The 27,976-nt window shown below is 42.8% G+C and overlaps 1 protein-coding gene across 2 annotated transcripts; it reads left to right on the top strand.

The window, feature by feature from the left end:
- Positions 1–27,323, top strand: ATP2C2 (ATPase secretory pathway Ca2+ transporting 2). Of its 2 annotated transcripts, XM_030471239.1 has the most exons (27): positions 1–267; positions 5,944–6,054; positions 6,994–7,110; positions 9,025–9,114; positions 9,196–9,231; positions 9,321–9,382; positions 10,384–10,492; positions 10,569–10,718; positions 10,874–10,942; positions 12,012–12,087; positions 12,333–12,399; positions 13,574–13,698; positions 15,758–15,855; positions 16,610–16,711; positions 17,537–17,626; positions 18,984–19,085; positions 19,642–19,798; positions 21,207–21,377; positions 22,019–22,116; positions 22,196–22,246; positions 22,678–22,844; positions 23,491–23,559; positions 23,642–23,758; positions 24,451–24,598; positions 25,172–25,267; positions 25,574–25,715; positions 26,401–27,323. In XM_030471239.1, the coding sequence occupies exons 1-27, from the start codon at positions 157–159 to the stop codon at positions 26,511–26,513; spliced, it is 2,844 nt and encodes a 947-aa protein (XP_030327099.1). In that variant the 5' UTR covers positions 1–156; the 3' UTR covers positions 26,514–27,323. The 2 variants fall into 2 exon arrangements, with proteins under 2 accessions (XP_030327099.1, XP_030327100.1); XM_030471240.1 differs by lacking the exons at positions 25,574–25,715; positions 26,401–27,323 and having other exon boundaries at positions 24,451–24,813; positions 25,172–25,259.
- Positions 27,324–27,976: the final 653 nt, after the last annotated feature.

Here is a 27,976-nt window from a genome sequence, read left to right as displayed (position 1 = left end):
GCAGCCTCCCGCCGGCACCTGCGGCCGAAGGCGTGACTTGGCAGCAGGTAAACCTGCCTCCTCTCCCTGCCTGTGACCAGAGCCCTGTGCTCACAAGGGAATCGGAGCCAGTGCTGCTGGCAGCGGGTGGCACCGTCCCATCGCCGCGCTGTGAAGATGGTAGAAGGAGGTTTCACCAAACTCCTCCAGAAGAAGCTGTTTTTCCGCCTCACACAGAAGTATCAGCCCCTCGGAAGCGGCGAGCCGGAGGAGGAGGAGGAGGAGGAGGTGAGGATTGGCTGTGCCTCTTGCCTGGACCTGCTGAATAGCTTTGTATGATTGGGGTTAATTCTGTCTACTTTGTCTGCTTTGTCCCACCGGTAACTTGAGAGTGCTGCCGCTGTGCTCTGCACTGTTCCCTGTACAATGAGGGATGTGATTGATGATGTTTACCAGGCAATGGGGTGAGATGGGGATAGTCGTTCCTAAGGGATACTCTCAGGACATGTAGCTCAGGCCAAGGTTGTTCAGGAATGTTGTTCTGTGCACTGAAGAGTTTCAAAATGAACAGAACACGTAGGAGAGCGGCTGCTATGCGGCCCGTGGGAGCTGTGGGAGGGTTTCGGGAGTGCTGGTGCAAAGCACAAATGCTGTCTCAGCAGGAGGGTAGATGGAGAGCAAGGCTGACCCCATCTCCAGGCGTACCCCAGGGGATGTGACCCCTCGGGCTGTCTTCTGTGTGGTGTGTGCAGTCATTACTGGTAATGAATGGCTGAGAAGAGCTTTAGCTCAGACCTGCGGAGCCCACCTCAGAATAACTCTTTCCTGTCCCGAGAAGTGCTGGTGTGTGAACATTCACTTCCCCCTCCCTGCTTTCACTACCTCTTCTCGCTGCAGATGGACCAAGGGGTGGACAGCGGTGTTTAGGTGACACATTTGCTGTTCTCCTTGCTTTTTGCACCACAAAACCTTCAGCTTTAGGATTATTTTATTACCACGTTTGCTCAGCACAGTGATTTCCATTGCTCAACCCCCATTTTTTCTCTCACATGAGAGATTGGTGAGCGCCCTCCCATGTAAACTCAGTTCCTTCAGCATGTGGGGTTAGCCCTTAGTCCCATCCCAACAAGCACCATCCACACACTTCTAGATATCCTTTTCCATGACTGTCTGACTGAGGTCTTTTCTCAGATGGCATTTCAGCTAATCCTCTGCTCTCTTCTGAGTCTCATCTTTCCAGTATGGGGGTTGGACAGTGCTACAGGGAGAAGAAAATAAGACATTGCCTCGTGCACCACACAGCACATTGTGCAATGCTGCTCTAAGCTATTCAAACATAGTTCAGAATACCAGGAAAGGAAGATCTTGATGAGGTTGCAGAAGGCATCTGTAATCTCACTTTGATGGGAAGCTGAGATTTCTGACAAGTGGGAGGCCACCAGCAATTAGCCTGCGTTGTTCTTTGCCAGTACCATTTCTGTTGCAGCAAAATAAATGATACATATTTAATTCCAAATATAAACCCTTCTTGAGTTGTTGTCTAGCCCATGCTGAGTGTGGGACATTTGGGCCTTAAAGATGGAGTCCAAGTCATCTGATGGGGCTGAAGCCAGGAAAAATACATGAGTTGTGGGTTGTGAAGGAAAAGCCCCAGTGCTGATAGCTGCGAGGTGATGGTGTTATCTGGAGATGGCAGAACAGTTAACTTTCACATCAAAGCACAAGCACAGCCTGTGTCTAGACTCTGCTGTATTCAGTTTCAACTCTTTTCTATAGTGGCCCATCCAAAATCACAGGGAATTTTTGTGGTGCCTGTTCACAGTTTATGAGAATCCTGTGTTTCCTGCAGAAATCTGAAGAACAGCCAAAGATTTTCCTTCTGAGCATCCAAAAATGTGTGTGTGTGTGTATGTGTGTTCACATACCTGTGTGTGCACACATGTTTCAAAGAGAGAAAAACCTGTGCACCGCAGGAGTCACATCACCTTTTCCCTTTGACCATGTACCAGGGTCACCCCCGGGCACCCAGTGAACCCAGTGGGTACCATCAAGGGCAGATTTCCTGAGGGCTGAAGCCCTCTGCTCCCAATAGTTTTTAACCTGATGAGCTGGCTGGGTTTTGTCACACCATCCAGGGCAATCTGTCCTTCTTCATGCTGAGGGGTGGCCTCCATTTCCACACATGGTGCCACTATGAGAAGAATTCATCATGGAGATCTTCTGCCAACCCACCAGGGACCTGCCATGATTTAGGGGCTTTTTTAACAATTTAGGGTTGTTAGCTTTAGAAAGAGCTGGCTCCTACCCCAGGCACATCTGGGTAGTAGATTTTAGTGCATTGCAGTCTTTTTCAGAGTTTCTTCACAGCTGCCAGGACTTTTTCTTTGCAATTGTTCCATTTCTCCTTACCAAAACCCCTTTAGATCCTTTACCCCATAACACATTCAAGATTCAGCAGCCACAAGATGGAGTTCAGGTATTTCCCAGCCCTGTCCTACATTCAGGGCTAAATTACTATTCCAGTCAAGGCTTTTTTTCTATTTCAGGTTTCATACCAATGATCATTTATCTCCTGGAGACTTTCATAGGCCCCATATGCTCCTGGATATGCAGAGCATCCTTATCAGAATAGTTTTATTATCCTGCAGATACCTACTTTTTTAATAAGTCCTTAAAACAGACTATATAGTGCAACTTGCCTTCCAGGTGAAAAAAGGAAGGCCATGGAATTGCTTCTGTGCAGCAGACAGACTTCACTTGCACACACATGTGTTTTCAAGCCCAGTTTCTCACACATGAAAAGCTTCCAGCAGGAAAAGAGTTAACTCCTTTCCCCTTTCCTTTCCTTTCCTTTCCTTTCCTTTCCTTTCCTTTCCTTTCCTTTCCTTTCCTTTCCTCCAGCTTCCACAGGTTTTCTGGATGAGTCCTGTAGCACCTCTCTTGCAGGAGAACTTAGATATGAAGTTGCCTTAAACTGGGGTGTTTTTTGGCCTGGGTGGGACTGGTGTGGGAGGGTGAGGAGGTTCCTCAGCTGGAATGACTGTTGGCAAGGATGAAGAATGTACAAGAGGAGGGATTCTATTTAATATTTTGAAGGGCTTCTTGTTGGGCTAAATAACCCAGACCACTTTATAACAGATTGCAATACATCAGCTGCTCCAAAGTAATCTAAGACACGGGGAAAAGAATCTGGAAGACCTCAGTAAAGGCAGAGGTGGGGGTAAATCCCAAACACTGATCTGTTGGGCTGCTTGCCAGGGTATACAAAAAGGGCTATGTATTCTGCAGAAAGCCCCGTGCATATTTCCTTCCCGCATGGGCTGCTTGGTGGGACAATTGATGGATTGTTTTGGGATGAGGGAAGCAAAGGCAGCGGTGCAGGTACCGGCAGCACCAAGCCTGCTCCCAGCCATGAGCAGCTGCTCTCTACATCCTCCAATATCACCTGCTCTTGCAAAGCAATAGGTAAACTAGTAATTCAGTTTATTTTACTCCTTCCTGCCCTGCTGGATGGAGTTGTGCACTCTTGTGCTTGAGTTATGCCTAAAGCATAAAGGTTAAAAATGTAAATTGATAATGTTGACAGCCCACATCTGTTTTATAGTGTAAATAGAAGGTAAGGCGCAAGGAGAGGGTAGGTTATGAAGATGTTTGCTCAGGGCACTGCCTGGTGCCTAACAGGCATGGAATGGGATGGCATGTGTTTAGGGGCTCTGCACCAGCAGCACTTTGAAGAGGAGGAGGGAAATGGGGCTCCCCTGATGCACTTCCAGCTTGTGCATCACTGAAGCTGTTCATCTGAACACATTCATCATGCAGAAATCACAGGCATAAGCTAATCAATGCAAATTAATGAGTCCCAATAAAGCTGTTTATTTCACAGCAGCCCCTGGCTGTAAGGAACACAGAGCTGTCAGCATTCCTCTCGATCCACAGCCAGCACTGGCTGCTTATGGCCCAGCACATCCGTACGCTTTTGTCATTCATTTCCTCCACGCCTTTGGGAAGGTAAATATAAGTGATAGAGCTGCGCCCTGGCTTCCCCCACTGGCTCTGGGGCACTCTAAGCATGTTGCTCTTAACGCCTGGATCTCCTGCTGTTTTCCAGCTCCTTTAATTACAATTTAAACTCCTTTGAGCAAGGCTGTACCTTGACACCTGCATGTGTCACCAGCAGCACAGAGAAGCCTGTAAAAGCTGTGTTAATCAAATCAGCACAGTAATGAGTGCAAGGTGTGTGTCTATACGTGACAGCCATGTATTTTCTTCCCAGCAAGTCCTTCCATCTCTTTAGGTGTATGGTGCAGCATTTGGGTGTCAACAAAATTACAGCGAACTGATGAATTTGCACAGGCAGGACATACAAGTAGGAGTAAATCACCAGTTTTAAGCATGGAGGGACTTTTTTTTGTCCCTTCTAGGGATGTCTGTTAAGGAAATGTTGAAATAAGGGTAATATCTGGAGCTAGTGTGCTTCAAAACAGTGGAGAAATACTGAAGCTTCTGCAAGCAAAATGTGGTCACCAGTGTGAGGGAAACACAGAAGCAGGAAAATCTTTGGAAACCTTGGACAAATGGCTGGGATTGTGGAAGGGCAGGTTGTTCCTGGGGCGCAATGGCTCCTCAATGAGCACTGCGCAGACCAAGGGAGCACAGCAAGCTCTTCTGCCTTTCTTCTGGGAGTGGGTTGGTGCCAGTATCCTGTGTGTTAGCAGCTGTGCTGTGGGTCAGTAAACAGTGATGAAAAGGGGACTGTAACATATGGAAGTGGCAAAAACCCGTTTAAGGAGCAGGGCTTAGAGATACTCTTATCTCATATACTGCAAGCTCTTCAGAAGCCACCAGACAATAAGCAGTTCCGAGTACCAGCATAAGCAAGCAGCCAAAGAGGTTTTCTTCATTTATCTCCAGATTTAGATTGCAAAACGCTGGATGCTCCTAGAAACTTCCTGAGCATTCAGGGAAGGGCTAATTCTCCAAATACCACTTCAGGCACCTCTGAAGTCCTTCAAGCCCTTGCTCAGGTGCTGATGAGCCAGACCTGAGTGTTTTCTTCAGCAAACACCCCGGGGGTGCTGGCAGCAGGTGCCAAATTCCTCCTGTGCAGCAGAGCTGAGCTGCTGAGTGCTTTTGGGATCCTTCTCTTAATGAACATGCTCTTTTGTGCTTTATGAATGAAGGTAAATGCGAATGGACTTTCCTGTCCCTCGGGAAGGGTGAGATTTCTCCTTCTTACTCTGCAATAGTGGTCATGCCTCCTCCGTTCAAGTGCCTGGCTGAGATTTTGGGGCATGCTGTTGCTCTGGAAAAGGAGCAGGAAAAGGTTTGGAAAAGGAGACAAGAGATCTCAAAAGGTAGGAGAGGTCAGGGTGCTGAGCCTCTAGGTGCAGGGAGCTAGGCATAGACGTCAGGCTGCCTGAATGGACAGAAAGGGATTTATCCTGTTTGGAGGTGTTTGCAGGACCAGCAGCAGAGGAAAACAGCCGTGAAGATGGGAGGGGAGACTTTTGCTTTCTCTCACTGTCTCAGATATTTTTCCAGCTCACATTTTCTGTTCATTTGTTATGTCTGCAACAAGTAAAAAGGTTTTTTTCTTGCTCTAAGCATTGAGTTGTGAGACACTGGCATGGAAAAATGCTCATCTTAAGCATGATACAACCCACCAGCAGAGCACAGCACACTTTTCTGACTACGGCAGTGGTGCGTGCTTCTCTTTTGGTAATCCAGCTCCTTACAGCCTTTCTTCCTCTACAAGAATGTGCACCTGGCTTTGAGGCTGTAATAAGGATTAATTACTGAATGGTATAAAGTGCTGTGGTTTAGGAAGTGTTTTAGCTAACTGTGAAATCACACAGCTGGCAAGGTGAGGGAAGGGAATGGGACTAAGGGAAGAAGCAAAGAGATGCTAAAACATTTTCATTGACTGTGCTCTCACCTAATGATTGCTTTTTCTTGTTTATTCAGACCCATGAGGAGTGTGAGCTGAAAATAATTGAGCAGGAGAAAGAGGTGGCAGTTCTGCCCCCAAAGGATGCATGCAAGTTCCATAAAGAAGACTTGGCTAAAGCTTTAAATGTAAGGGGGTTTACTGGTTCTTTGTGAATATAGCAATGCTGTCTTTGTGATCCGACTGAGCATCAGGGTTGGTTTCACACGCAAACTCCTGGAGTGCCCAATTCCTCTGCCTTTGCCTGAGATGAATCCTCACGAGGCTCAGCACTGGACATTTGTGCTTTGCTTCATCCTAGGGAAGGATTTCATTGCAGTGAGTGGCTCTGTGAGCTGCAGGGGAAAGAGTTCAATTGTCCAGCCTGGAAAAGAAACACTGGCAGAGGATCCCTGTGCACAGGCTGCACAGCTCAGGCACTCCAGTTATTGGCAGGTCCCAAAAGCGTTATGGAAATGCAGACCTTTTCCCCTTTATTTCATAGCAGGTTTCATTTCAGAGGCAAAACTCACCACAGATATTGTCCTAGATGACTTCTCAAAGGCTTTCTTGCAGCTTGAATTGCTAGGGAAAGCTATAATGATTAGTGATATTTTGCTGTCTGACCTTGCTATTTTTTAAAATCCAGGCAAAATAGATCTTATTCCTTCTCCATTTGTTCTCTTTGAATTTTGTCAGGGTATTTTTATCTTTAATTTTAATTTTAATTTTTATTTTATTTTTGCTTTAAATGTATAGTGAAACCAGAAATCAATTCTTTATTATTTTAGATTTTTTTCATCCATTATATGGATTCTCATTTATGGAACTTTTTTTTCTTGAATTATTAACTTGTGCTTACTTTATGGGTGTTTTTTTTGTGATGGATGATGGTAAACTTTTATAGTTTAACAAAACTAAATGTCTAAACAGAAAAGCGATGGATAGGTTTCTTTTTTGGGGCGTGACTGAACCGTGGACACCATGCCCATCTGCTTACAAGCTCTTAACAACTTTGCTTTAAGAAGCTTCCTACAACTACTCTACAATATGTAATATTCGGTTGTTTTGTTTTAATTTCCCTCTAGGTTAACTTACAAACTGGGCTCTCTGAGTGTTCTGTGCTGCAGCGCAGGTTAAAGCATGGCTGGAATGAATTTTCAGTAGAGAATACAGAGCCGATATGGAAGAAATATCTGGACCAGGTAAGGATTTTCTGCACAGATTCTCATTTCCTGGCCAAGACCCCAGTCTGGATTAGCCTGAGCGTGTCTCTACATCAAAGTATTCAGGGTTTCTGCTTCCACAGGCTCAGCCTTGGAACAGGCTGTGCCCCTGGTACAGAAACTGTCCATTCCCCCAGGGAAAGCCATTGTGAGACTCAGATGTAGGGTCATTTAATGTGAAGATAACATCGTAAAATAAGAAGAAACCTTTTCATCTCCACACAGCCCACAAATCAAAAGCCATAGAGCAGTGACCTGATTTCTGGAGCATTTTTATTCCCTTTAATGTACATGATAAAATCATGAAGGCTTGGGCAACATGGTCTAGGGCAAGGCATCCCTGTCCATGGCAGGGGTAGGAACTAGATGATCTTAAGGTCCTTTCCAACCCAAACCATTCCTTGATTCTATGAAAGGTTTGAGAAAAACCAGTAGTAGCTGAAAGCCGCTCTGATTTCTGTTACCTCAGTGAAGGAAAGCCCTAAACTCCCAGCGAAAGCAGGGGCAGGTATAGAGCTCAGGTGAGTATTAGTGTCTCTAGGAGCAATGCATCAGTAACAGATACACTCATACACGGTGCCATGTACTGTGAAGAACCACAGTTTCAAACCAGCTGCCCCAAAATGCCAAGCACAAGGTGGTATTTGCTGTCTAGCTTTTCCCCAGTTGAGTTATCCCTGAGTTTTGCTTTTGTTAACTGCTTCTTACCAGAATTTAATGTGTCTTTCACCTTTCTTTTAGAACTTTTAGCCAAAACAGAAGGGTCTTTTTTTTATTTGCTTATTTTCAACCATCAACTTGACTGTTTTTCTTCTTGCTTAGCTGGAACAGAAAGATTTCAGTTGTTTTGAAAGGCTTTATTTTTATTTTATGGGTTATCTCTTTTTTTCTATGTGATCAATATTCTTTAAGCACTTTGCAATCATCACTAAGTCTTTTTGAGCATAAAAAGTGAGATGGGGGGGGGGTGTGCTCATCCTTAACAAGCTGTTTCTCCTATAGGGGCACAAAACAAGCCCTCTAGTGCATCTCTGATCCTTTTGCAGCCTGTTGGTCTCTCTGGAAGAGCTGTTTGCAGTCCCACACCATTCACACCTCTGCCTTTGAGCATTATTCCTCAAGAACACACTTGACAGGGCTTCTTTCAGCTGCTATTTCTGTAAAACATCCCCTTTTGCCCAGTGTTTCTAAAGAGAAATGAGGGGACTTTCACCTTTGCCCTCAGCAAGGAATACATTTTAATCTTGGCTTTCCTACCATGCATCACCACACATCTGTTACCCAAAACAGGCAGTCTTGCTTTTGCCTGAATTAATTCCCTTATGTCAATTCCCACATTAGGTAAACAAAGCTGTAACTTTCTCAGGTAGGAGAAAGGTCCTTAAAATCTGTGTTTCAAAGTGAAAGCAGCGAGGATCTGACTCCCACAGCCCTGGGACCAGCACAGAGTTTAGAGGATTAATTCAGGGGGAGGGGAAGGAGAGAGAAAAAAAGAAAGAGGATTTCTGGTTTCAGATTCTAAGACAACAATAACGATTTTGTTTGTCCCTTTCGTGCTTCCAAGCAACACTTAGAGTCAGCCCTGTGCTGTATGTCTGCAAAGGTGAGCCTAGTCTATGCAAGCAAGTGGAAAGAGAGGAAACTTGTGTCTCTTGGTGTGAGCTTTGTCCTGCTGGTCCCTGATGCCATTCATCTCCTGTACAGGGGCAGGATTGAGCATCAGCCTGAGTACAGGTGCTGCACCCTTTCTGTCCAGGCAGATGCTGCGGTTACAAGCAAGGAGGGTCCATGCAGCCAAACCACATTTAATCCTTCCTAATGAGATTTGAGCCCAGCTCAGCTTCAACAACTCCATATTTAATTTTGTATTGCATTTTTTTCCCTTTTTTTCAGTTTAAAAATCCCCTCATTCTGTTGTTGCTGGCTTCTGCTTTAGTAAGTGTCATCACAAAAGAATACGAGGATGCTGCAAGCATCACCATGGTAAGTGGAACCTCTCCTGCATCCCAACTCTTGGCTCTCTGGAGCTTGTGTGCCCATCCTATGATGCCTCTTTGTTCACAGGCGGTGCTCATCGTGGTCACTGTGGCCTTCATCCAGGTATGTTAGCCAGAGCTCGGCTCCATGGCCAGGGCTGTCATGAGTGAGCCCTCTTGTGTAACTTGTCTTTCTTCTTCCTCATTTAAAAGGAATATCGCTCAGAAAAATCTCTGGAAGAACTCAACAAGCTGGTGCCCCCCGAGTGCAACTGGTGAGGCATGCCTGCTTCAGTGGGGGTTAACAGGGTTTGGGTTATGAGGCAGAACTGGCCGGAGAACAAAAGTACTCCAGGCTGTCATGCACATAATGAGAACCTGTTCTCTGGAGGTGGCACTGTGTGTGGGTGCAGCTCTGAGTCACAGCAGAAGGGGATGTAATAACTCTGATTGTTAAAGTAGGCACCCAGAGGAGCTGAATAAATGCTGGAAGACAGGAGGGTCCCAGCAATGTCCCCCACAAGGGTCTCTGCAGCCTCCTGTGTGCACTGCTTCCCGTGGCCTGGGGAGCAGCTGTAGGGTCTATCAGACACCACTTCCCAGACTGCTTTGGTGTTTGGTATCAGTGCCGTAGGATACAGGAAACACTTTTCCTATTTATGTCTTGGCATAAGAAATGTCATGGCCAAATAAATAAGCTGTAAGGCTCAGAGAAACTTTGCACTGCAAAAGAAATGTGAGGTTCTCTTCTGGTCCAAAGTCCACCCAGGTTTGGATTTTATAAACACCACTGTATGTTCCTTCTTTCTTTATGATATGACACCATAAGTATCTAACCATTTGAAAGTCTGTACTTTTTATACAACAGTGAAATGCCAGAGGCAGTTCTAGCTTTAAAAAGCTTCTTTTTAGGTTAAAGAATCTACATTTCATTATTTAAAGAACGATCTACATTTCATTATTTAAAGCATGATCCATAGGAAAGCACACCTTCTTGTCACTCCTATCTACTGTACAAGACCTGTTGAAGTCACCTAATGCTGAAATGCAAGTCTTCCATAACCTGCCCATCTGTTATGATGGGCCATCTGTCATTTATAAGCCCAAACTGAACATAATCAGCTCTCATCTTTATGAAGGTTTTATGTTCTTTTTACATTGGAAGCTCTTTGGGGCAGGGTTCTTGCTTTCTTGCCAGTTGCATTCCCAAGCCTGAGAAGGAATAAAAACCTCACAGCCTGGTTTCCATTCTTCTTTTTCCATTTGTCTCGTGTAGCCTAAGGGAAGGAAAACTGCAGCACCTTCTAGCACGAGAGCTTGTGCCTGGAGATATCATTTATCTGTCTGTTGGCGACAGGGTTCCTGCAGACCTCAGGCTGATAGAGGTAAATACAGCTATGCGTATCAGAGCCTGCTTTGGCAATTTCTTGTCTTAACAGTGCCAGAAACGTGTCTTTTTAGGTTACAGATCTGCTGGTAGATGAATCCAGTTTTACTGGAGAAGCTGAGCCTTGTAACAAGACTGACAGTGTATTATTGGAAGCTGGAGACATAACCACACTGAGCAATGTTGTCTTCATGGGGACCCTGGTGAGGTGCGGAAAGGGAAAAGTGAGTCCTGTCATCTTTGATCCCTTCCTCAATGTCAGTTACAGAATCTCTAGATTTAGTTACAGAATCTCTAGATTTGTCATCTCCATCTCTTTTTTTTTCTTTTTTTTTTTCTTTTTCTTTTTTTTTTTTTTTTTTTTTTTTTTTTTTTTTAGGGTGTAGTTATTGGGACTGGTGAAAATTCACAGTTTGGAGAGGTGTTCAAAATGATGCAAGCTGAAGAGGTAAAGAAGTCTGTGTGCAGAAATGGTGGATGTCCTGGATGAAAGTTTGTGAACAGGAGTGGTCCCAGGAATGAATTCACTGGCTTAATTTCTGTTTCTGCTACAAAATGCTGTGTGACTGAGGGAAACCAAAGTGCTGTATCTAAAAAGGTTACAAGCAGGATTTAGGCTTCTAAATCCAGACGTGTGATATTTAGCTTGAATCTAACCTTGTAGTCACCTAAACCTCATGGTTTCTTTTTTTTTTTTTTTTATTTTTATTTCACATACATATACTTTCCACTAGGTATATAATTTTTTTACTATTACAGATGTCAAAATTTCATGGGTCGGATCTCTGAACTAACACAAATGAGGGTCTAGAAACTGGTTAACTCTTGATCCATTAATGCAAGAAATCACTGGAAAGCAGAAGTGGCCACGATGAGCATCTGCAGTGCTGATTTAGATCTGTGATGCTCTGCAGTGCTTCGAAGTGTTGCTGCAAAATAAGAACGTGGGCCTGGTACCCTCCTTGGCCTGAAACTCAGATCTCCCAAACCCTACCACCTCACAGGGTCCCTCCTGTGTGTCAGCGTGAGGTTGCTCTGATCTGGCTCTGTGGAGGAGAAGAGTTTGCTCACATCTGCCAGGCCATGGGCAGACTGCAACCCCAGCTTAGAGAGGAGAGCGCAGACCATGGGGATGGAGTCCAAACTCTTTATCCCTGCCCCAGAAGCTTTGCACACACATTACCCAGTCCTAGACTTGATCACTAAGGTCCTTTCTGGATTTAGCCCTTAGTTTGTCTCTGCCTTGTCTCTGGGTTCCCAGCTGTAAATATAATTTGTCTCTTCTCCCACTTTTTTGCCTGTCTTGCGTGCGTTGAGGCAAAGGCTCTCTCCCTGTGGTACGGTCAATGCCCAACAGACTCTGTCGAGGGTTTGGGGTGGGTAAGCACCGGGGTATATCGGGCAGCTCTAGGGACTGTGGTAATAACCAGCACTGTGTGGGTCAGTTGTTCTGAGCTGACCATCATCTCATCTCGCATAACAAGCAAAGAAAACCAGCTACTTTCTGTTGTTTCCAGACTCCCAAAACGCCTCTCCAGAAGAGCATGGACAGACTGGGGAAGCAACTCACTCTCTTCTCCTTTGGCATAATTGGTGAGTCGAATGCAATGCTCACACTTGCATGGTCAGCTGTAAAAGATCTCTGTGCCCCTGGGCCATTTCTTCCAAAAGTACTTGTTGATGTGGGTTACTTCGACTTTTGGCTTTGAAGCAGAGGCACCTCTGAAGGAGAGATTTGGGGGCCTCATTGCATGCTCAGTTCTCCAACAATAGCTAAAGCTGGTTAGAGATTTATGAATTTATTGAAGTTTTTTAATCATCTGGTTTTCCCCCATCAGGTTTAATAATGCTCATTGGCTGGTTGCAAGGGAAACATCTCCTTGGCATGTTCACAATTGGAGTTAGGTGAGGACTGGAGAGCATCTTTCTCTTTGATTTCTAATGAAACGTGTACCAGGGAATTCCCTGTTCAAAACAAGGGACATTTCACAAAAGAGAACATGAGTAAGACCCTTCATAAATATATATTGGTCTTGCACTGGTGAAATTAATGTGAGTTTTACAACAGAGTTTGGGAGAAAAAAAAAACCCAAGTTTAAGGGTTTATTTAATTCTGAAAATCTTCACTGGCATTTCCACCTCATCTCACTGTGAATGTCTTTTCCTACCTGTGCTATGAATTTAGTGGGAGCGTAGGAACAGCAAATATTGCTCTTCTTACTGGATTTATCTAAAGATAGGAATGCACATTTTATGCAGCATAAAAAGCACAACCTCTTAATCAAACATAATAAATCATGTATTTTTAGCAGTACCCATAAAACCTGTTGTTTGGTGTTGTCATGGCTCTAAAATCATTCCTTTAAAGTATTCTGTGGAAATAAAACCACAAGCACAGATGAGGACACAACAGCAAAGCCAAACAGGCTCAGTGCTCTCCTTCCCGTCTCCTTGTGGGATGTGGTGGCAAAGTGGTTAAGCCTGAGTTTCTGAGAGCAGCCTATGGTTCTGAAAGTATTCCTTGATTACTTTTTGCACATACCTGAAAGTGTTGAGAGTTACCCAAGAAATAACTAAGAGACAGGTACAGATCGTCTGGATTTTTCTAGCATGTCAGGTGTTGCCGGTTTTGATGTTGCTCTGATTCAGTGTATGCAGTGTGATTCTGTCCTATATCCACATGTAAGAGAGGAGATGAGGGGCTGTGTGTGGCCAGGAGCCAATAGCTAACGTATGAGCTGTGATGCCAAGGAACATTCAACTTCCATCCTCAGAAAGTTAAATAAACAAAATTAAATCCAACCACTAAATCCTTACTTCACCAGAATTAATGCTCTTTGTCAATGTAAAGAAGAAAAACGATTGCTTTGCAAAATTATCCAGAAAAATGTTGAAGGGTTGGATAAATACTTTGTGCTTAGTGTGCCTGGAGTCCCAGTCGTTAGCACTGCACACTCCCATTCAGATACACAGATACAAGCAGGACAACTCACCCCATGGAATGTCTCTTTGGCATGTTTTGGTTGGTACTTGTAGTTTGACTCCTGTGTTGAAGCTGTTGTGTCTCTGCTGTCCCCAGCCTGGCGGTGGCTGCCATCCCAGAGGGCCTCCCTATAGTGGTCACTGTCACACTGGTGCTTGGTGTTCTCCGGATGGCCAAGAAAAGGGTGATTGTGAAGAAGCTGCCCATAGTAGAAACCCTAGGTAAGGCTGTAAGATGGGTCATGCATCTTGGTCATCTGCCAGGCTTCAAAACTGAGATGGATAGCAATGGGCTGGCCAAGTGAGCCTTGGTCTGACTAAAGAGAATAAATTTGGAGTGTGCTTACTGGGCCAGAGCAACCCACTCAGACTTAAATACACTTTCTGATCTCTGTTTCACACCCTTTTCCTTTGTTTCAATGATATTAACATAGGCAGGTGCTAGGAATGGTGCACCCCAACCCATGGATTGGCCCACAGGGAGCAGAGCCCCTCTGCAGACACGCATGCCCTGCTTGAGTTGAAAAGCTTTGTTCCTCCTTCCTTCCCATTCTGTGGGATCATCCTGCAGATCCATCCTGTCCACTGTCTCAGTGTCTGGCTGAAAAACCTTGCAGGCCCTCAAGTTAAGCCTGGTAGCACAAATAAAACCATTTATCCTTCCGCAGCCTGTGTGGCTATCTATCTCCTTGATCTTCAATGAATCACAGAAAACAGGGACCTTGAGCACACAGAAAAGAGAGGACCTTGGGAAGATGTTCAGCCCATCTTCACAATTGCAGGGCAGAATGAACTATAATAAGAGTATTCTTCTACCTCCCTTTATCTTCAAATTGGCCCTTATTCCCAGGCGGCTCTTTTCTAGGGTTTGCTGCTCTGACCTTGGTCAGTATGGCAGTTATATGAAGGACAAGACACATTGTGTATTTAGCACCACTCATTAAAAAGTACACCAAATGCCAAGCCTGTCCCACGCAGTCACAAATATCTACTGCACAGCCGGATCCTTCAGCTAAAACCTGTCTTCCTTGGAAATGCTGCTATTGTTTGAAATGCCCTTGTTTGCTCTGCGGTTAAGGAATCTTATCACCCTTGCTTTATTGTATCTGCCCTCACCCAGGACATCTGAAACGACTTCTTATCTCATGAAGAATTTCGTTCTGGTAGGGCTGCGCCCAAGTAGGTGTAACTGCCAGATGCCTGGTGTTCTGCAAGACAGGCTAAGCACAGCAAAAACTGCGCTCTCCCTGTTAAACCTCTGAAAAGGAGAAAAATAATCTTCTTGATCTGACTCTTTCGTTGTCAATAACTGAAAATGAAATACTGGAGGTGACAGCTTTGCTCTGAGATAATCCTTTAAACTGCAATTAATGTAATTGCAGCCCAATCTGCTTTACTACCTCCAGGTTTTTAGCTGGTCGCCATTATGCACATGGGGTCTGTGCCTAAGCACTGTGGTCATCTCCAGAGCCAGGAGAGCAATTCAGGCTTAGAAGGGAGCTGGAGTCTGATTCTTTTTTTGCATTAAAGTAATTTTTTGCCTTCTTGGGAGTGTAAACAAGCCTGAATGTGGTGACTGCTGATTCACTCCTCTGCTGTATTGTGGTGTAAATGGGCCCTGAAAGAAATGTGCGTTACTGAAGCAGGATTGTCACAAAGCAGAGCATGAGTGGGGCAGCTCCTGATCTTAGCTGTGGACTTTTAAGTATTTTAAACACATAGAGTCATAGAATCGTAGAATGGTTAGGGTTTGAAAGGCACTAAGATCATCTAGTTCCAACCCCCCTGCCATGGACAGGGACACCACACACTAGAGCATGTCACCCAAGACTCCGTCCAACCTGGCATCTTTAGGTCTTTAACATATCTACCCTTGCAGTCCCTTGGTGAGGCAGGGAAGGGCTGTTATTCCTCAGTTGGGAAAGCAAGGGTTAAATGACCCATCTGAGGAGGCATGTAACTGATAACAGCTTGAAAACATTAATAACTCTGCAGGTCAGTGCCTTCTCTGATTGCCCACCATATGATGCTTAAGACAATGTGGCCCTCTTCAGGTGTCTTCTACCACATCTCACATCCCCGTTACATGAACGATACCCTGACACGCACTCAGATCCTTTCCTTAAAACTCCCTATTACGAAACTCATCAATTTTTTGGTATTTTCTCACTTTTCCCACTGGTGCAGTTTAAGTAACTTTAGGGAAACGTTCTCTCTCTGCTGAATCTCATTGTTCAGTTGCATTATTTATCAGTTCTGATTAAAAACTTTCCTGCATCAGGTTGCTGCAATGTCATCTGCTCAGATAAGACAGGCACTCTGACTGCCAATGAGATGACGGTGACTCGGCTTGTGACTTCGGATGGGTTCCAGGCAGAGGTATGGAATGGATGGTAACACAGACTTTCCTGGTTTGCTTTTAGTTCAACTAGGCCCAAATGGGGGATGCTGATCAGCCCCAAAACAAGCAGTTTCTTGCACGTCACCAGTTCCATTCTCATTTTGCAGTGCTGGAGACAGGTAGAGGTGGGGCTGAGTGTACAAAAGCTACTCAGATACCATAAACAAATATGTTCATTGACATAATCTGCTGCTCTCTGCAATTATTGTAAATATTGAATCCTGCCACTGACCTTTGTGGGTCCATCTTCTGTAGGAATATTTATTATACAGGTGGTTTGATCCTTCTGCGTGGTCTGTTTTTCTTCATGCAAAGTGGGTGAACATTGAGGCAAACAGAACGTAAGGCAGTGGAGACACAGGGCAGTCATCAGTAGGGTTGGGCTTGAACAAAACTGGTGAACCCACTGCTACCAAAAAGGGCTGGATCTTTTCAGCTCAAGAGGCTTCTGAAATCATGGCAAACAAGTTCTGTACAAGATAAGCTGATTTTTCCTGTTTCTATACAGCTATTGTAATATCATACTTTCACTGTCTGCAGCCTTTCCTCTAAGCATTGCTTTGAGCTAGAAAGACGAATCCCAGCAAGAATCCTTCAAAATCACAAATCTGCTCAAGCATTTTTTTGTATACACGTTTTGTCTACAATCTGTATACAGATTATTGTATACAGATGTAGTATAGCCCTGCCTGACGCTAGGAAATTTGCTCATTCTGTCTCTCCCTTCATCAGGTCAGTGGGGTGGGCTACAATGGAGAAGGAAAAGTTTATCTTCTGCCATCAAAGGAGATCCTTAAAGAATTTTCCAACGTCTCAGTTGGAAAACTAGTGGAGGTAAGTATAAATTATGAACCAGGTTGTCCTATTTACATTCAACTTTCATTCGCAACAGATCGCTTTGGTTAATGAGTGAGGGGAAAAAAAAAACCACATTTGTGACTGAAAAATGGTGTCGCTGGAGCATGCTTATGGAAAGGCTTTGAGTAACTACGGTATAACACCTGAAGCTTATGGATGAACAGTAGCAATCATAACACGTGCAGGGAGAAACTGGAGTCACCAGCTTAAAATGTCAATGACACTTTGGATAAGAAGACAGTTCTGGCAAAGGAGACGCCAATTCATTTTACCACATTCAGATTTTTAATGTGGGCAGATTCTAGACTTTGGCTAGCTACATAGTTAATTTATAAATACACTGTGGTGGTCTCTGGGTTTTGTGTTAGCATTAAATAAAATCTTGCACATTCAACTCCAGGCTAAAGTGGAGTGTTTGGGTAGTGAAATGATGTCAGCTGGAATCTTAAATGGAGATAAGGTTTATTTTATCCATTCTGCATATCAAAAGCAATAGTGAAAAAGACTAAGTTTTCATTTTCACAACTTACCGAGCTCATTAGACACATATCATGTTTTGCTTGGTATTATGCTATCCAAAACATAACATTTTACCAAATATTGGTGTATCCTAAGGATTAAGTGGATTTAGAAAGCACAAGAACTGATGTCAAGAGATGCTGCTGTGAGGAATAGCACATCTTTGGGGATGTGGCTGCTTTCATTCTCCAATCTTTCATTATTTCATTTAAAGAGATGAAAAAGCTATGAATATTGTTGTTATGAAAAAAGTAAAACATGTAAATATGTCGCTTTGTCTAGGCTGGCTGCGTAGTCAATAATGCCATTATCAGGAAAAACAGCGTGATGGGACAGCCCACAGAAGGAGCTCTCATTGCCCTTGCAATGAAGGTAAGGTTGAAAGGACCTGGAATTGTTAGGTCTGACAGACTTCTTTAAAGTCCCCAGACTGGTTTTAGTCTTTCCTTGTCTCTTCTCCCCAGGGTCATAGACCTCTCCTGTGTAAACCTTTTGTCACTTTCCCTAGCCTCCTGTGCTAACAGCAATAATTTCTTTGCTTGGTTAATCTCTGCAATTACGCTGCATGATGGATTTCTTTCAGGCTCAGACTGGACTGCATTTTCTATATTTTCTGCACCTGCCAATTAAGAGCTCAGGAGGAAGACAAGAGCGTGAAAAATGACCAAGAGCTGGCTGTACTAGAAATAATGGCAGAAGGTTATCCGCAATTTGGGTCATCTACTAGCTTTTACTTTTTTATAGTCATGATTATGTAAAACAAGAGGTTTTATGAATATTGCGTTCATGCTCATAGGCGGAGGGCTGTAAAATGCCTGAAGGTATCATCTAATCAGTGTTTCACAGCCTGTGGTCCATAGACCCCAGATGGGCTGTAAAGCACAGAAGGTCCCTGATGAAATGATGCACCTGCAAACATCTGCTCTTACCTCCTGTTTTTAAAGCTTGTAATGAACAATGAACCCATTTATTTTTTTAAACAATGAAATTTGATTTCATTATTATTTTATATGCTAAAGTTTTCCTTTTGCACCACCATTCAGTAGCCAAGCAATAGCAGAATACAAGGGACATTGTCTTTTTTTCTTCTTCATTTTTTTTTTAGTTTGGTGGGAGCTGGGAGAGAGGGAACCTATTTCCAATCGCTACTTCTTCACCTAGAGCACCCATGCATGCTGCTAAAGCAGGCGTGTATTGATTTGAACTGTTGTACTTCAGAGCTGAAGGGTCTTCTTGTAGCAAATTGCTTTTTGAGTTTAATCCATCAGGAAATAATTTGAAACTACATTCATGATTGACCACTCAGTTATTTGCACATTTCCCTTTTATTTTTCAAGTTAGGTGGCTTGAAACAACTGAGATGAGAGAGCATGAGCTTGGGCTGGAAGAAATTTGCTCTGCCCATTGCTTTGCCATAGGTTTAGGGAAAGGACCTGAGCCTCCTTTGACCCAAAGCCCCACCGAGGCAGCAGCGCAGCTCCTCAGTACTTGCAAAAGTCAACAGGGATCGAGCTTCAATCTCTAGTTTAATTTATCCCGTATCAGGCACCAAAAGGAAAAGATGGATTTAAAATATGAGTTTTACTCTCCCCATACTTCCTCTTGAGCTCTGTGGTGTATGACCACTGGAAGTACATGGTCAATAGTCAATGCTTGTAATATGGAAAATGTATACAAGCTTTGGCATTGTTCAGCATTACAGTGCTCTTTTTGTTTTACCTTACTTTAGATGGAATTAGCTGACATAAAAGATATTTATGTAAGAAATAAGGAAATTCCATTTAGCTCTGAGCAGAAGTGGATGGCTGTGAAATGCACACTGAAAAATCAGGTAAAGCAAACAGTGGTGTTGGCTAGTTTCATGTTTCTAATTGTGCCTCTACAATGGGCATGAAATGGTATCTCTTCAGCAAACAACGTTTTCAGAACCTAACTGTGTCAGGAGAAAACTGAACAAACCTCAAAATTCCCAACTTGGGTGTAATTTTAGCTTGTAAAGCTGTGTTTCAATGGGAGAAGATAACACTTTTCATATAGTGGTTTGAGCAGGAAAACAAAAGCTTTTCAGACAGGGGAAGAAAGATACGATGTTCGGAAGAAAATGTTGGTTGTTTTTGCCTTAGGGGGTTAGGGAGCTTATTTTGACTGATACTGTACTTGGGTTTAAAAACTCACCAACTTTTTTATTACCGTTCTGTTGGTGACAGCTGAACATGAAAAATGGCTAGAGCAAAAATATCACATCCAATAGATAACACATGCACCTGGGCATTTTATAAACAGGTGAAAGAGCAAACGAGGAGGATGTAAAGCCTTATGCATTATCAGTATTTTCAAAGTGTGCTATTTTCTTTTTTGATAAAGTATACTATCACTTTGCTTTAAAGGATCAGGATGATATTTACTTTATGAAAGGAGCATTTGAAGAAGTGATTCGACACTGCTCTCTGTATAACAGTGGTGGCATCTCGTTATCACTTACACCCCAGCAGAAAGCCTTCTACCAGCAGGAAGAAAAACGAATGGGCTCCTCAGGTCTACGGGGTCAGTCATTACTGCCTATGTCCCTTACACTTATAGGTTATCTGCCTTAATGCTTTCGTGCTCTGTTTTGGACAGGATGGACAGAGGCTCAGTCCTTAGCATCACTTGCATGATCTCTTCATAATACTTATCAGAGTTTGCCAGGAGGCACGTCCTAAGTCTGCTGACTGCTTGCTTTCCACTAATCTTTTTCTTTTTTTTTCCCTGGGTTTAAATTAGTGAGATTGAAAGGAGCTGAAAGTAAGCGCTGGAAATGGTGAATGTTTTCTTCCACAGAGCGTTGTGATTGCCTGGGATACAATCTGAATGGCGCATTGAAAATCTTTGCGCTTAACCTGATCTAAGCACTGCTCTGCCAAGTTTTGCTTTGGAGAAGCTGTTTCAAAGGCAACAAAAAGCAACTTTGAAAGGGATTCAAAACATGGATTTGGGCACGGAGAGTTTTATTTGAAGTTTAGTTCAATTCTTTATTAGGACCAAATCTAACGATCTCCTTTTGATCTTGACTACATGTCAGCACAGCCCACAGAAGTTTTTATACATGTCTTTTCCTTCCTTGCTAGAAACAATTCTTTCAGAAATGTCTTAGACTTTCACACAATTACAAAGACACGGTCTCCTGTGCATGTTCCGAGTGTGTAATAGATGAGAATAAGTCTTGGCAGATGGTCTGGAAGATGGTATACTTAATGTACATATTCTCTAGCCCCGTGTCTTGCGGTTAGTAAATCATGTACAGAGCTTGCTTTGCAATATCTGAATCATCTACCACTGTGAATGGCAAATTACCACTCTGAAGAAAAGTGATTAGCTCCGGCAGCTGCTGCGAGCTGATGATTCAATCATCAAAGCAACTCTGACATGAACCTCTGGCACAATATCCTTGAGTGATTTAAGAATGATTGAATGATACGGTTAGGCACAGAGAACAGAAACAAAATGTTTGGAGCCTTGACGTTTGCACGATGGAAATTTCACTGGTTTAACTCAATTTACATTTTGTATTTTTAGATTAAAACAAAACAAACAAGAAGTTTAAGTTTTTACAGGAATGCCATTGTTTAACATAGCAGTTTAATAGTGTCTGGTCTAACATTGCACTGTCCCAATTTAATGCATTTGCATTTAAGAGGGACTTGATAGACAGCTTTAAATTAGAAAGAAATAAATCCTAAAAGAAACATGTGGAACAGAAATGCTCCAATTCAGATGAACTCTGTTAATTGAGCGGACCAAATTTCTGTGTCTATGCAAGATCTGAATATAATGGCTAAAGACCTGGTTTTAATTACTTTCTCTGCTGGAAAACTGGCAATTTAATATCTCCTCTAAATGTTCATTTTATAATGTATGGAAACACATTATTAGTAATTTAGTCTTGTCTTCTTTTTTTCCCCTCTACTTCTAGTGCTTGCTTTGGCTTCAGGTCCAGAACTTGGCAAACTAACATTTTTAGGTCTGGTTGGAATAATTGATCCCCCAAGGGCTGGAGTGAGAGAAGCTGTTCAAGTCCTTCTGGAGTCTGGTGTATCAGTAAAGATGATAACTGGAGATGCCTTGGAAACTGCTGTGGCTATAGGTAGCAAACTTAGTTTCTTTCCTGTGTGTCTACAGTATGTCTGTTAGATCAGTCAAATGTTACGTCCCATAATAATCATCTGGTTCATTCTTTGTGTGTGCAACTGAGGTTTTAAATGCCACTAAGTTCTTGCTTTTCCATTGAAACAAATCGTATGAAATGCAGTAATAGAGCAGCTATGATCCATGGGACAAATTTCAGTAACTTAATTCCACTATTTTAGCACCAGAAATGGAAAAATCTCAGTGTAAGCCCCTTAAATGAGACAGACAGAATTGCTGGGATTTTACACCCCATTAATGTTTGGAGCATGAATATCTCTGCGCAATGCAAATGCAAAATGCACTTTTGCATTTTGCCATTAGAAATATACAGAGCAAGCAGCAGAGAAGAGAGTGATTGATAGATTTAGTATCAGCTCCAGTTCTGGGTATTTGACTGCTTCTATAACTTCAGCTGAGTAAGGACAGGGTGACTAGCCCAGCTTAGCGCCCAGAGAACTACACGCCCTGTCAGATGTCCCAGGTTCAGATAGATTTCCCAGTAAATTCTTCAATTGCTGCCTCTGTTCTTTGAGTCAGGAAATAGTTGGCTTTTTCCAGAGCTGATGGGCAGATCTCATTTTGGGCTTTTCTTTCCAGGGCAGAATATTGGTCTCTGCAACGGGAAGCTCAAAGCCATGTCTGGGGAAGAGCTGGACCAATTGGCAGAGACAGAGCTATCATCCACTGTCAAAAACGTAATGGTTTTGATTACAAAAACAAGGCCTATTTCCAACAGCAACTGCCTAATACAAGATTGTATTTTTTGTTTTTCAGGTTTCCATTTTCTTCAGGACAAGTCCAAAGCATAAACTGAAAATAATAAAGGTACTAAAAGCCTCTCAAGTTCATTGTATGTCTCACTAAAACAAGATGTAAGGGGAGGGAGGAAGGGAGGAGGGCAGCCCAGTTCTGGCATCAATTGGCACTATTTACACTAAAGACATCAGCATTTTTCTTGCAGATCTGGCCTGGGTTATTCGAAAGACACTAATGAGATATTAGCAAGCATAATATCAGGAGAATGATTTCTGAGGACTTTATTCGCCTCTTCTAACTCTTGCTGGAGTTTTATATTCCTGAAAATCCAGTCTCTTAATTCTTGGTCCAAGTTCTGTCCTCAGTAGGCTGCTGAGTCTGTTTTACCCTCGAAGTCACATAACACTTCTACACTTCCAATATTACATGCAAATCTTGTGATTGCCAGTAGGACTTATCTCCTCCTGGCTTCAGAGCCTCTCATCTCTCCACTCTCACAGGCGTTGCAGAGGGCTGGTGCTATTGTGTCAATGACAGGAGATGGTGTTAACGATGCTGTGGCCCTTAAATCTGCTGATATCGGGATTGCAATGGGACAAGCTGGTACAGATGTCAGCAAAGAGGCTGCCAACATGATTCTCGTGGACGACGACTTCTCAACAGTAATGTAGGTTCAGTGACTTTCTTACTGTCAGACACTTTATTGCTTCAGATAATTTCTGGCTATTCACTGCAACAAGTCTGCTGTGTGACTAGCCCTGGAAATAACACAAGACGCAGGACATGCAAGTCAGCAGGCAGTAAGTGGAGACACCTAGTGTGGGTCTGGCTCATTTTCAGTCACATACACGCAATGACTTTTGTTTCAAGTGGTAGTGACAAAGCTACCTTTCATCTGAAAGCCCTGGTTTCTCATTGCTCTAACTAACTGGGGATTTGAAAGCGCCTGGAAGTCTGGGGAGATCATGACTTGTGCTCTCTGCCTTGTCCCCGAAGCTCAGAGTAAAGACATAATTTGCAATGCTCTGTTGGTTCACAACGACAGAGGGCGTAAAGCTGGGTAGGGTGAAGTAAGTCACAGGCCTGCTTTATGAACCAAGACCAGGCCATATGAACCAGGTTTTCAGATCTACCAGTTCTGACAAAGTAATTTTAACCAAGAACCTGCATTGATATCCTCCTCCTGAGCCAGGGTCTGAATTTCAACTGAAATTAGTGCTGCAGAAGGCAACTTGCATTTTGAGTGTCACAGGAAGCTCAATGTAAAATAACATGAGTACTGGTAATTTAGTTAACTCTTCTCTCGCTTCCAGGAATGCAATAGAAGAGGGAAAGGGAATATTTTACAACATAAAGAATTTTGTCCGGTTCCAGCTGAGCACGTAAGTTCCCCTTTGGTTCAATTCCAGTGAAAGCACCTTCTTGGTGAGGCCATGCAGAATAATGTTCTTCTGTGTTTTGCAGGAGTATTTCAGCTTTGAGCCTAATTACTCTGTCAACAGTGCTCAACCTACCAAATCCACTCAATGCTATGCAGATCTTATGGATCAACATCATCATGGATGGGCCACCAGCCCAGAGGTATGGAAGAGTCAAGAGAGCAAAATGCCCTTGGTTTTAATATGCCTGAATTTGGCTTAGAAACACAAGCTGTTATGATTTCTTATCAATGCACCAATCATTTGGTGGTTAGATTAAGACAAGTTGTACTTTGGCTCCCTCCTGATCTCTCCAAAAGCATTTAATTCACATTTACTTGAGGTTTTATCTGTTCCTGTTTTGTGGTCAAATCAATTATTCCACTTTTTGAATAGGAATGGTCTGTTATCCCAAGTGCATCACCTGCTTAGTAGTCCTGCAGGTCTGACTGGCAAGGGAATACTGGCTATCTGCAGAGGTATAGGCCCCAAAATCACAAGATTTGGGAACCTCATCCAACCACTAATTACAAATACTGCTAATTACAATTACTACTTCCACAACATGGAAGAGATTTTGGCCTCAGTCTCACAGCTAGCTCTCCCTCTGGGATGGGATACTGATATGATGCACTGCCTTGGTCTAGTATGTCAATCTACTGCTCAATATGCAAAAAAAATAGACTTTTGGCATACATGTTGCAGACAAATTTGGGACATTATATAACCCTGCCAGAATACTCATGTTATATTCCAAAGAATCACATCCTCCAGATCCATTCTGTTTTATCAGCAGTACCATTTTGGGATGATCTGTCTTAACTAAACACGTCCCTCTGCTTCTCTTCGTGGCAGCCTGGGAGTGGAACCTGTTGATAGGGATACTATCAAACAGCCACCCCGACGTATCACAGATACTATACTCAGCAAATCACTGATCCTGAAAATCTTCATGTCAGCTGTAATTATTATCAGTGGAACCCTCTTTGTCTTCTGGAAGGAGGTGAGGAAAATCTGCAAGAGGATCTTGTTTTCATCAGGGTGGAGGACAAAACAAAGGGCAATTTCTGAAGTACATGCGAAGGACTTTCTGAAGCACATCCAATGGGGAAGGATCAGAATGGGCAGAGGGTTAAGAAACCAGGGTCAGCTCCTGGTTCTCGTTCTGCCTTCCTGCAACGGGAAAACTATTACTTGATACAGTATCAGTGCTTTAAGGTACTTTTCACCTCTAGCTTTCCATGCACGTAGAAAATGCCAAGTAGATGATTACTATGGATTGCTGCTAGTAAATAGTGACTGTCACTATAACAGTTCGAATAATAAAATTTAGAATATTCTTTACTGAATTTCCACATCAGTTTAAGAATTTAAAACATGGCTGATAAGATTATAACCTCAACAATTAGCAGAGAGAAATTACTGCTGCCTTTAATAGCTAGAAATAGATCAATTCCTTTGTTTTACTACCCTTTGATTTGACTGGGATCATTAAAGGGAATATTTAATTCATCTATTGAATTGGCATAGTTTTATAAGGCTTAACTAATCCCTGAATTTATACATGTTCTTTCAGAATCCAAAAGGTGGCATAACTCCTCGAACCACAACAATGACTTTTACCTGTTTTGTCTTTTTTGACCTCTTCAATGCCCTGACGTGCCGCTCTCAGGTAAGACTGCTCTGCCAGCAATAATTCCTTGTTTCAAAACCCTAACATAAACATTAGAACACGAGTATTTTGCATAGTAAGGGGGTTTTTAACATCATTTAAAGCAGCATGATTTTTATCATCTCTATAAATAAAGTTATCCATTATAGTTCAACTGCAACTACACTTTCAAATATGTAGCTCTGCCTGAGTTAGCACGTAAGTTCAAAAGGTAATGGAGTTTACATGCAAAGAAACAGGGTGACATTCAAGTACCAACAGGAGATTGGGAAATGTTACATTCCTTTTTTTTCCCCCCTTCTCCAGACAAAGTTGATATTCGAAATAGGCTTTTTTCGAAACCGCATGTTCTTGTATTCTGTGCTGGGGTCATTTCTGGGACAGCTGGCTGTTATATACATCCCTCCGTTACAAAAGATCTTCCAGACAGAGAATTTAGGAGTGCTAGGTAAGTTGCAAAATAAATAATGTATTTTATTCATTAAAGCTATTTTTAAAGGCAGATGTGATCGCCAAACTGCTGCGTGATAGCTCCCAAAAGACTGGTGGTAGGGGAACCCAATCAACAGCTCCTATATGCCTATATACATACACATAGCTAAACACAAACAGCAGCAGTATTTAATGATATTATCCCTGCCTAGGTTTTGAATTTTGATTTACTCCACATAAATGCATGAAAATGGAAGCCTGCCAAGATTTCCCATGAGCTCTCTATGATGGTATTTCTCTTGATAATTCTATCTAGGATCATGACACAGCCACTCCATTTTGAAAAAGCAGTGGGAATGTTTCCTAACTGAAAAGCAACACGTATTTTACCGTTTGAATTAGTCTAAGCAAACTCCACAAACATTGTATTCCATCTACTTTAGGTATGTTGTTAGAAGCAGGGTTCAATGATCCCAAATGATTAACGCAGAGGCTTCACCCACCAAGTGGACTATATCAACTGTGGGTATTCCTTGTCTACCACTGTCATTTAATTCTAAAGCTAGCAAAAGCATGAACAGGCTATCCATCTATGGAGTTACACCAGCACAAATATCTGCTGCAGGAAAGCCCTTACCTGGGGATTCCTGCCTAGTACTAAATCCAGCTGTGTTCATCTCTGCTCCATTCCCTCTTGGCAGACCTGCTGTTTCTCACCGTACTGGCTTCCTCCGTTTTCATCGTGTCCGAGTTCGTCAAACTCTGTGAGAAACAGTGCTGCCAACCAAAGCACACAAAGGGATGTCATAACTGATGCAAACTTCTTCTAAAGATACACTTGGGACCAAGCTGTGATGCTGGATAATTGAAATGCAACGTTTTCTGACACCACACATCATTTCTGAAGATACTCCAAGTGAATCTGTACCAACAGCTCTTCTACACCACAGTCTGTTCCTTCTGAGAGCTCTACCTAAATTGTTTGAGCCATCTACAGACCCTCCAGAGCAGCTCATGTTTTAAACCAAGATCAGGTATATTTTTATAACACTGATCTGTATCTCAAGAATGCTGTGATAGTCCTAGACAAAATAACAGAATAGCACCTCTCCTATGAGAAAAGGCTGAGAGAGTTCGGGTTGTTCAGCCTGGAGAAGACTCTGGGGATACCTTATTGCAGCCTTTCAGTTCTTAAACAGGGCCTGTAAGAAAAATGGGGATAGATGTTTTAGCAGGGCCTGTTGCAATAGGATAAAGGGTGATTAATAGTTTTAAAATAAAAGAGGGGAGATTCAGGCTGGATGTGAGGACAAAATTCTTACACTGGGGGTGGTAAAACACTGGCGCAGGTTGCACAGAGAGGTGGTGGATGCACCATCCCTGGAGAATCCAAGGCCAGGCTGGAGGTGGTTCTGAGCAGCCTGATCTAGTTGAAGATGTCCCTGCCCATTGCAGGGGGGTTGGACTAGATGAGCTTTGAAGGTCCCTTCCAACCCAAACCACTCTATGATTCTATGTTTCACACCTGTACAGAAAAATCCATTGTGCATAAACTGAAATTTTATTTATTTAAATCAAAATGATTTTTATTAATAAAATCTACATTTTAAAATGTTACTGACAAGTATCTGAGTGAGACTCTTGATTTAGAGCTATTCTTTTGTATAAAACTAGAAGAATGGAAAAGTCCTGCTTTCACTAGCATTTCCTTTCCCGTAGCCAGTGTTTCTAGATTCCCAGATGCCTAGCCTTGATTCAGAAAGATTCTCATGGAAACTGGGGGGAGATGTCAAACAAAGAGTAGAGAGACAGTAGAGAGCTAGAGACCTACAGTGCCAACCCTGGGCTGTCAGCTTTTGCCACACACTGCAGTGATGTGACTAATAGGAGGAGGGTGGAAGGCTGATCTGATCCACAGTAGTGTAGGGATTTAATGGGGAAGGGACTAATTTCAGAAGCATATTAGAATAAAGATGACTCATGTACGTAACAGGGATGTTCATCTTTGCAGTTGGATCAGCAGCTGCATAAAAGTGATTGAGAGATGTTTAGATCATAGCTAAGCCCACTGCTGACAAATGCTTTTTGGATGTTTTTAGATGCATGAACATGACACACATTGTTTAATCATTACATTCGGGAGGGAAGGGGAAAGAAAAGGAAAAAAATGTTGAGTCTCTACCAAACCAAACCATTTTTTTTTACTTTTAAAGAACAATTTTAAATAATCCCATCTGCTGGTTGGATCAGTAGTGTCCTAGTAAATAATGCTTCACT

Source organism: Strigops habroptila, chromosome Z (assembly GCF_004027225.2).
Source record: "Strigops habroptila isolate Jane chromosome Z, bStrHab1.2.pri, whole genome shotgun sequence".
Taxonomy (NCBI): domain Eukaryota; kingdom Metazoa; phylum Chordata; class Aves; order Psittaciformes; family Psittacidae; genus Strigops; species Strigops habroptila.
Note: the sequence above shows the minus strand (reverse complement) of the source record. Positions and strands in the feature narration are given on the sequence as shown.

What these genes read in the sequence shown, in the direction of transcription:
- ATP2C2 (XM_030471239.1), top strand. Translation starts at nt 157, where the DNA reads ATGGTAGAAGGAGGTTTCACCAAACTCCTCCAGAAGAAGCTGTTTTTC. An exon ending in TCATTGCCCTTGCAATGAAG is followed by an intron (nt 17,627 to 18,983) that starts GTAAGGTTGAAA and finishes ACCTTACTTTAG; the next exon opens with ATGGAATTAGCTGACATAAA. An exon ending in ATAAACTGAAAATAATAAAG is followed by an intron (nt 22,247 to 22,677) that starts GTACTAAAAGCC and finishes CCACTCTCACAG; the next exon opens with GCGTTGCAGAGGGCTGGTGC.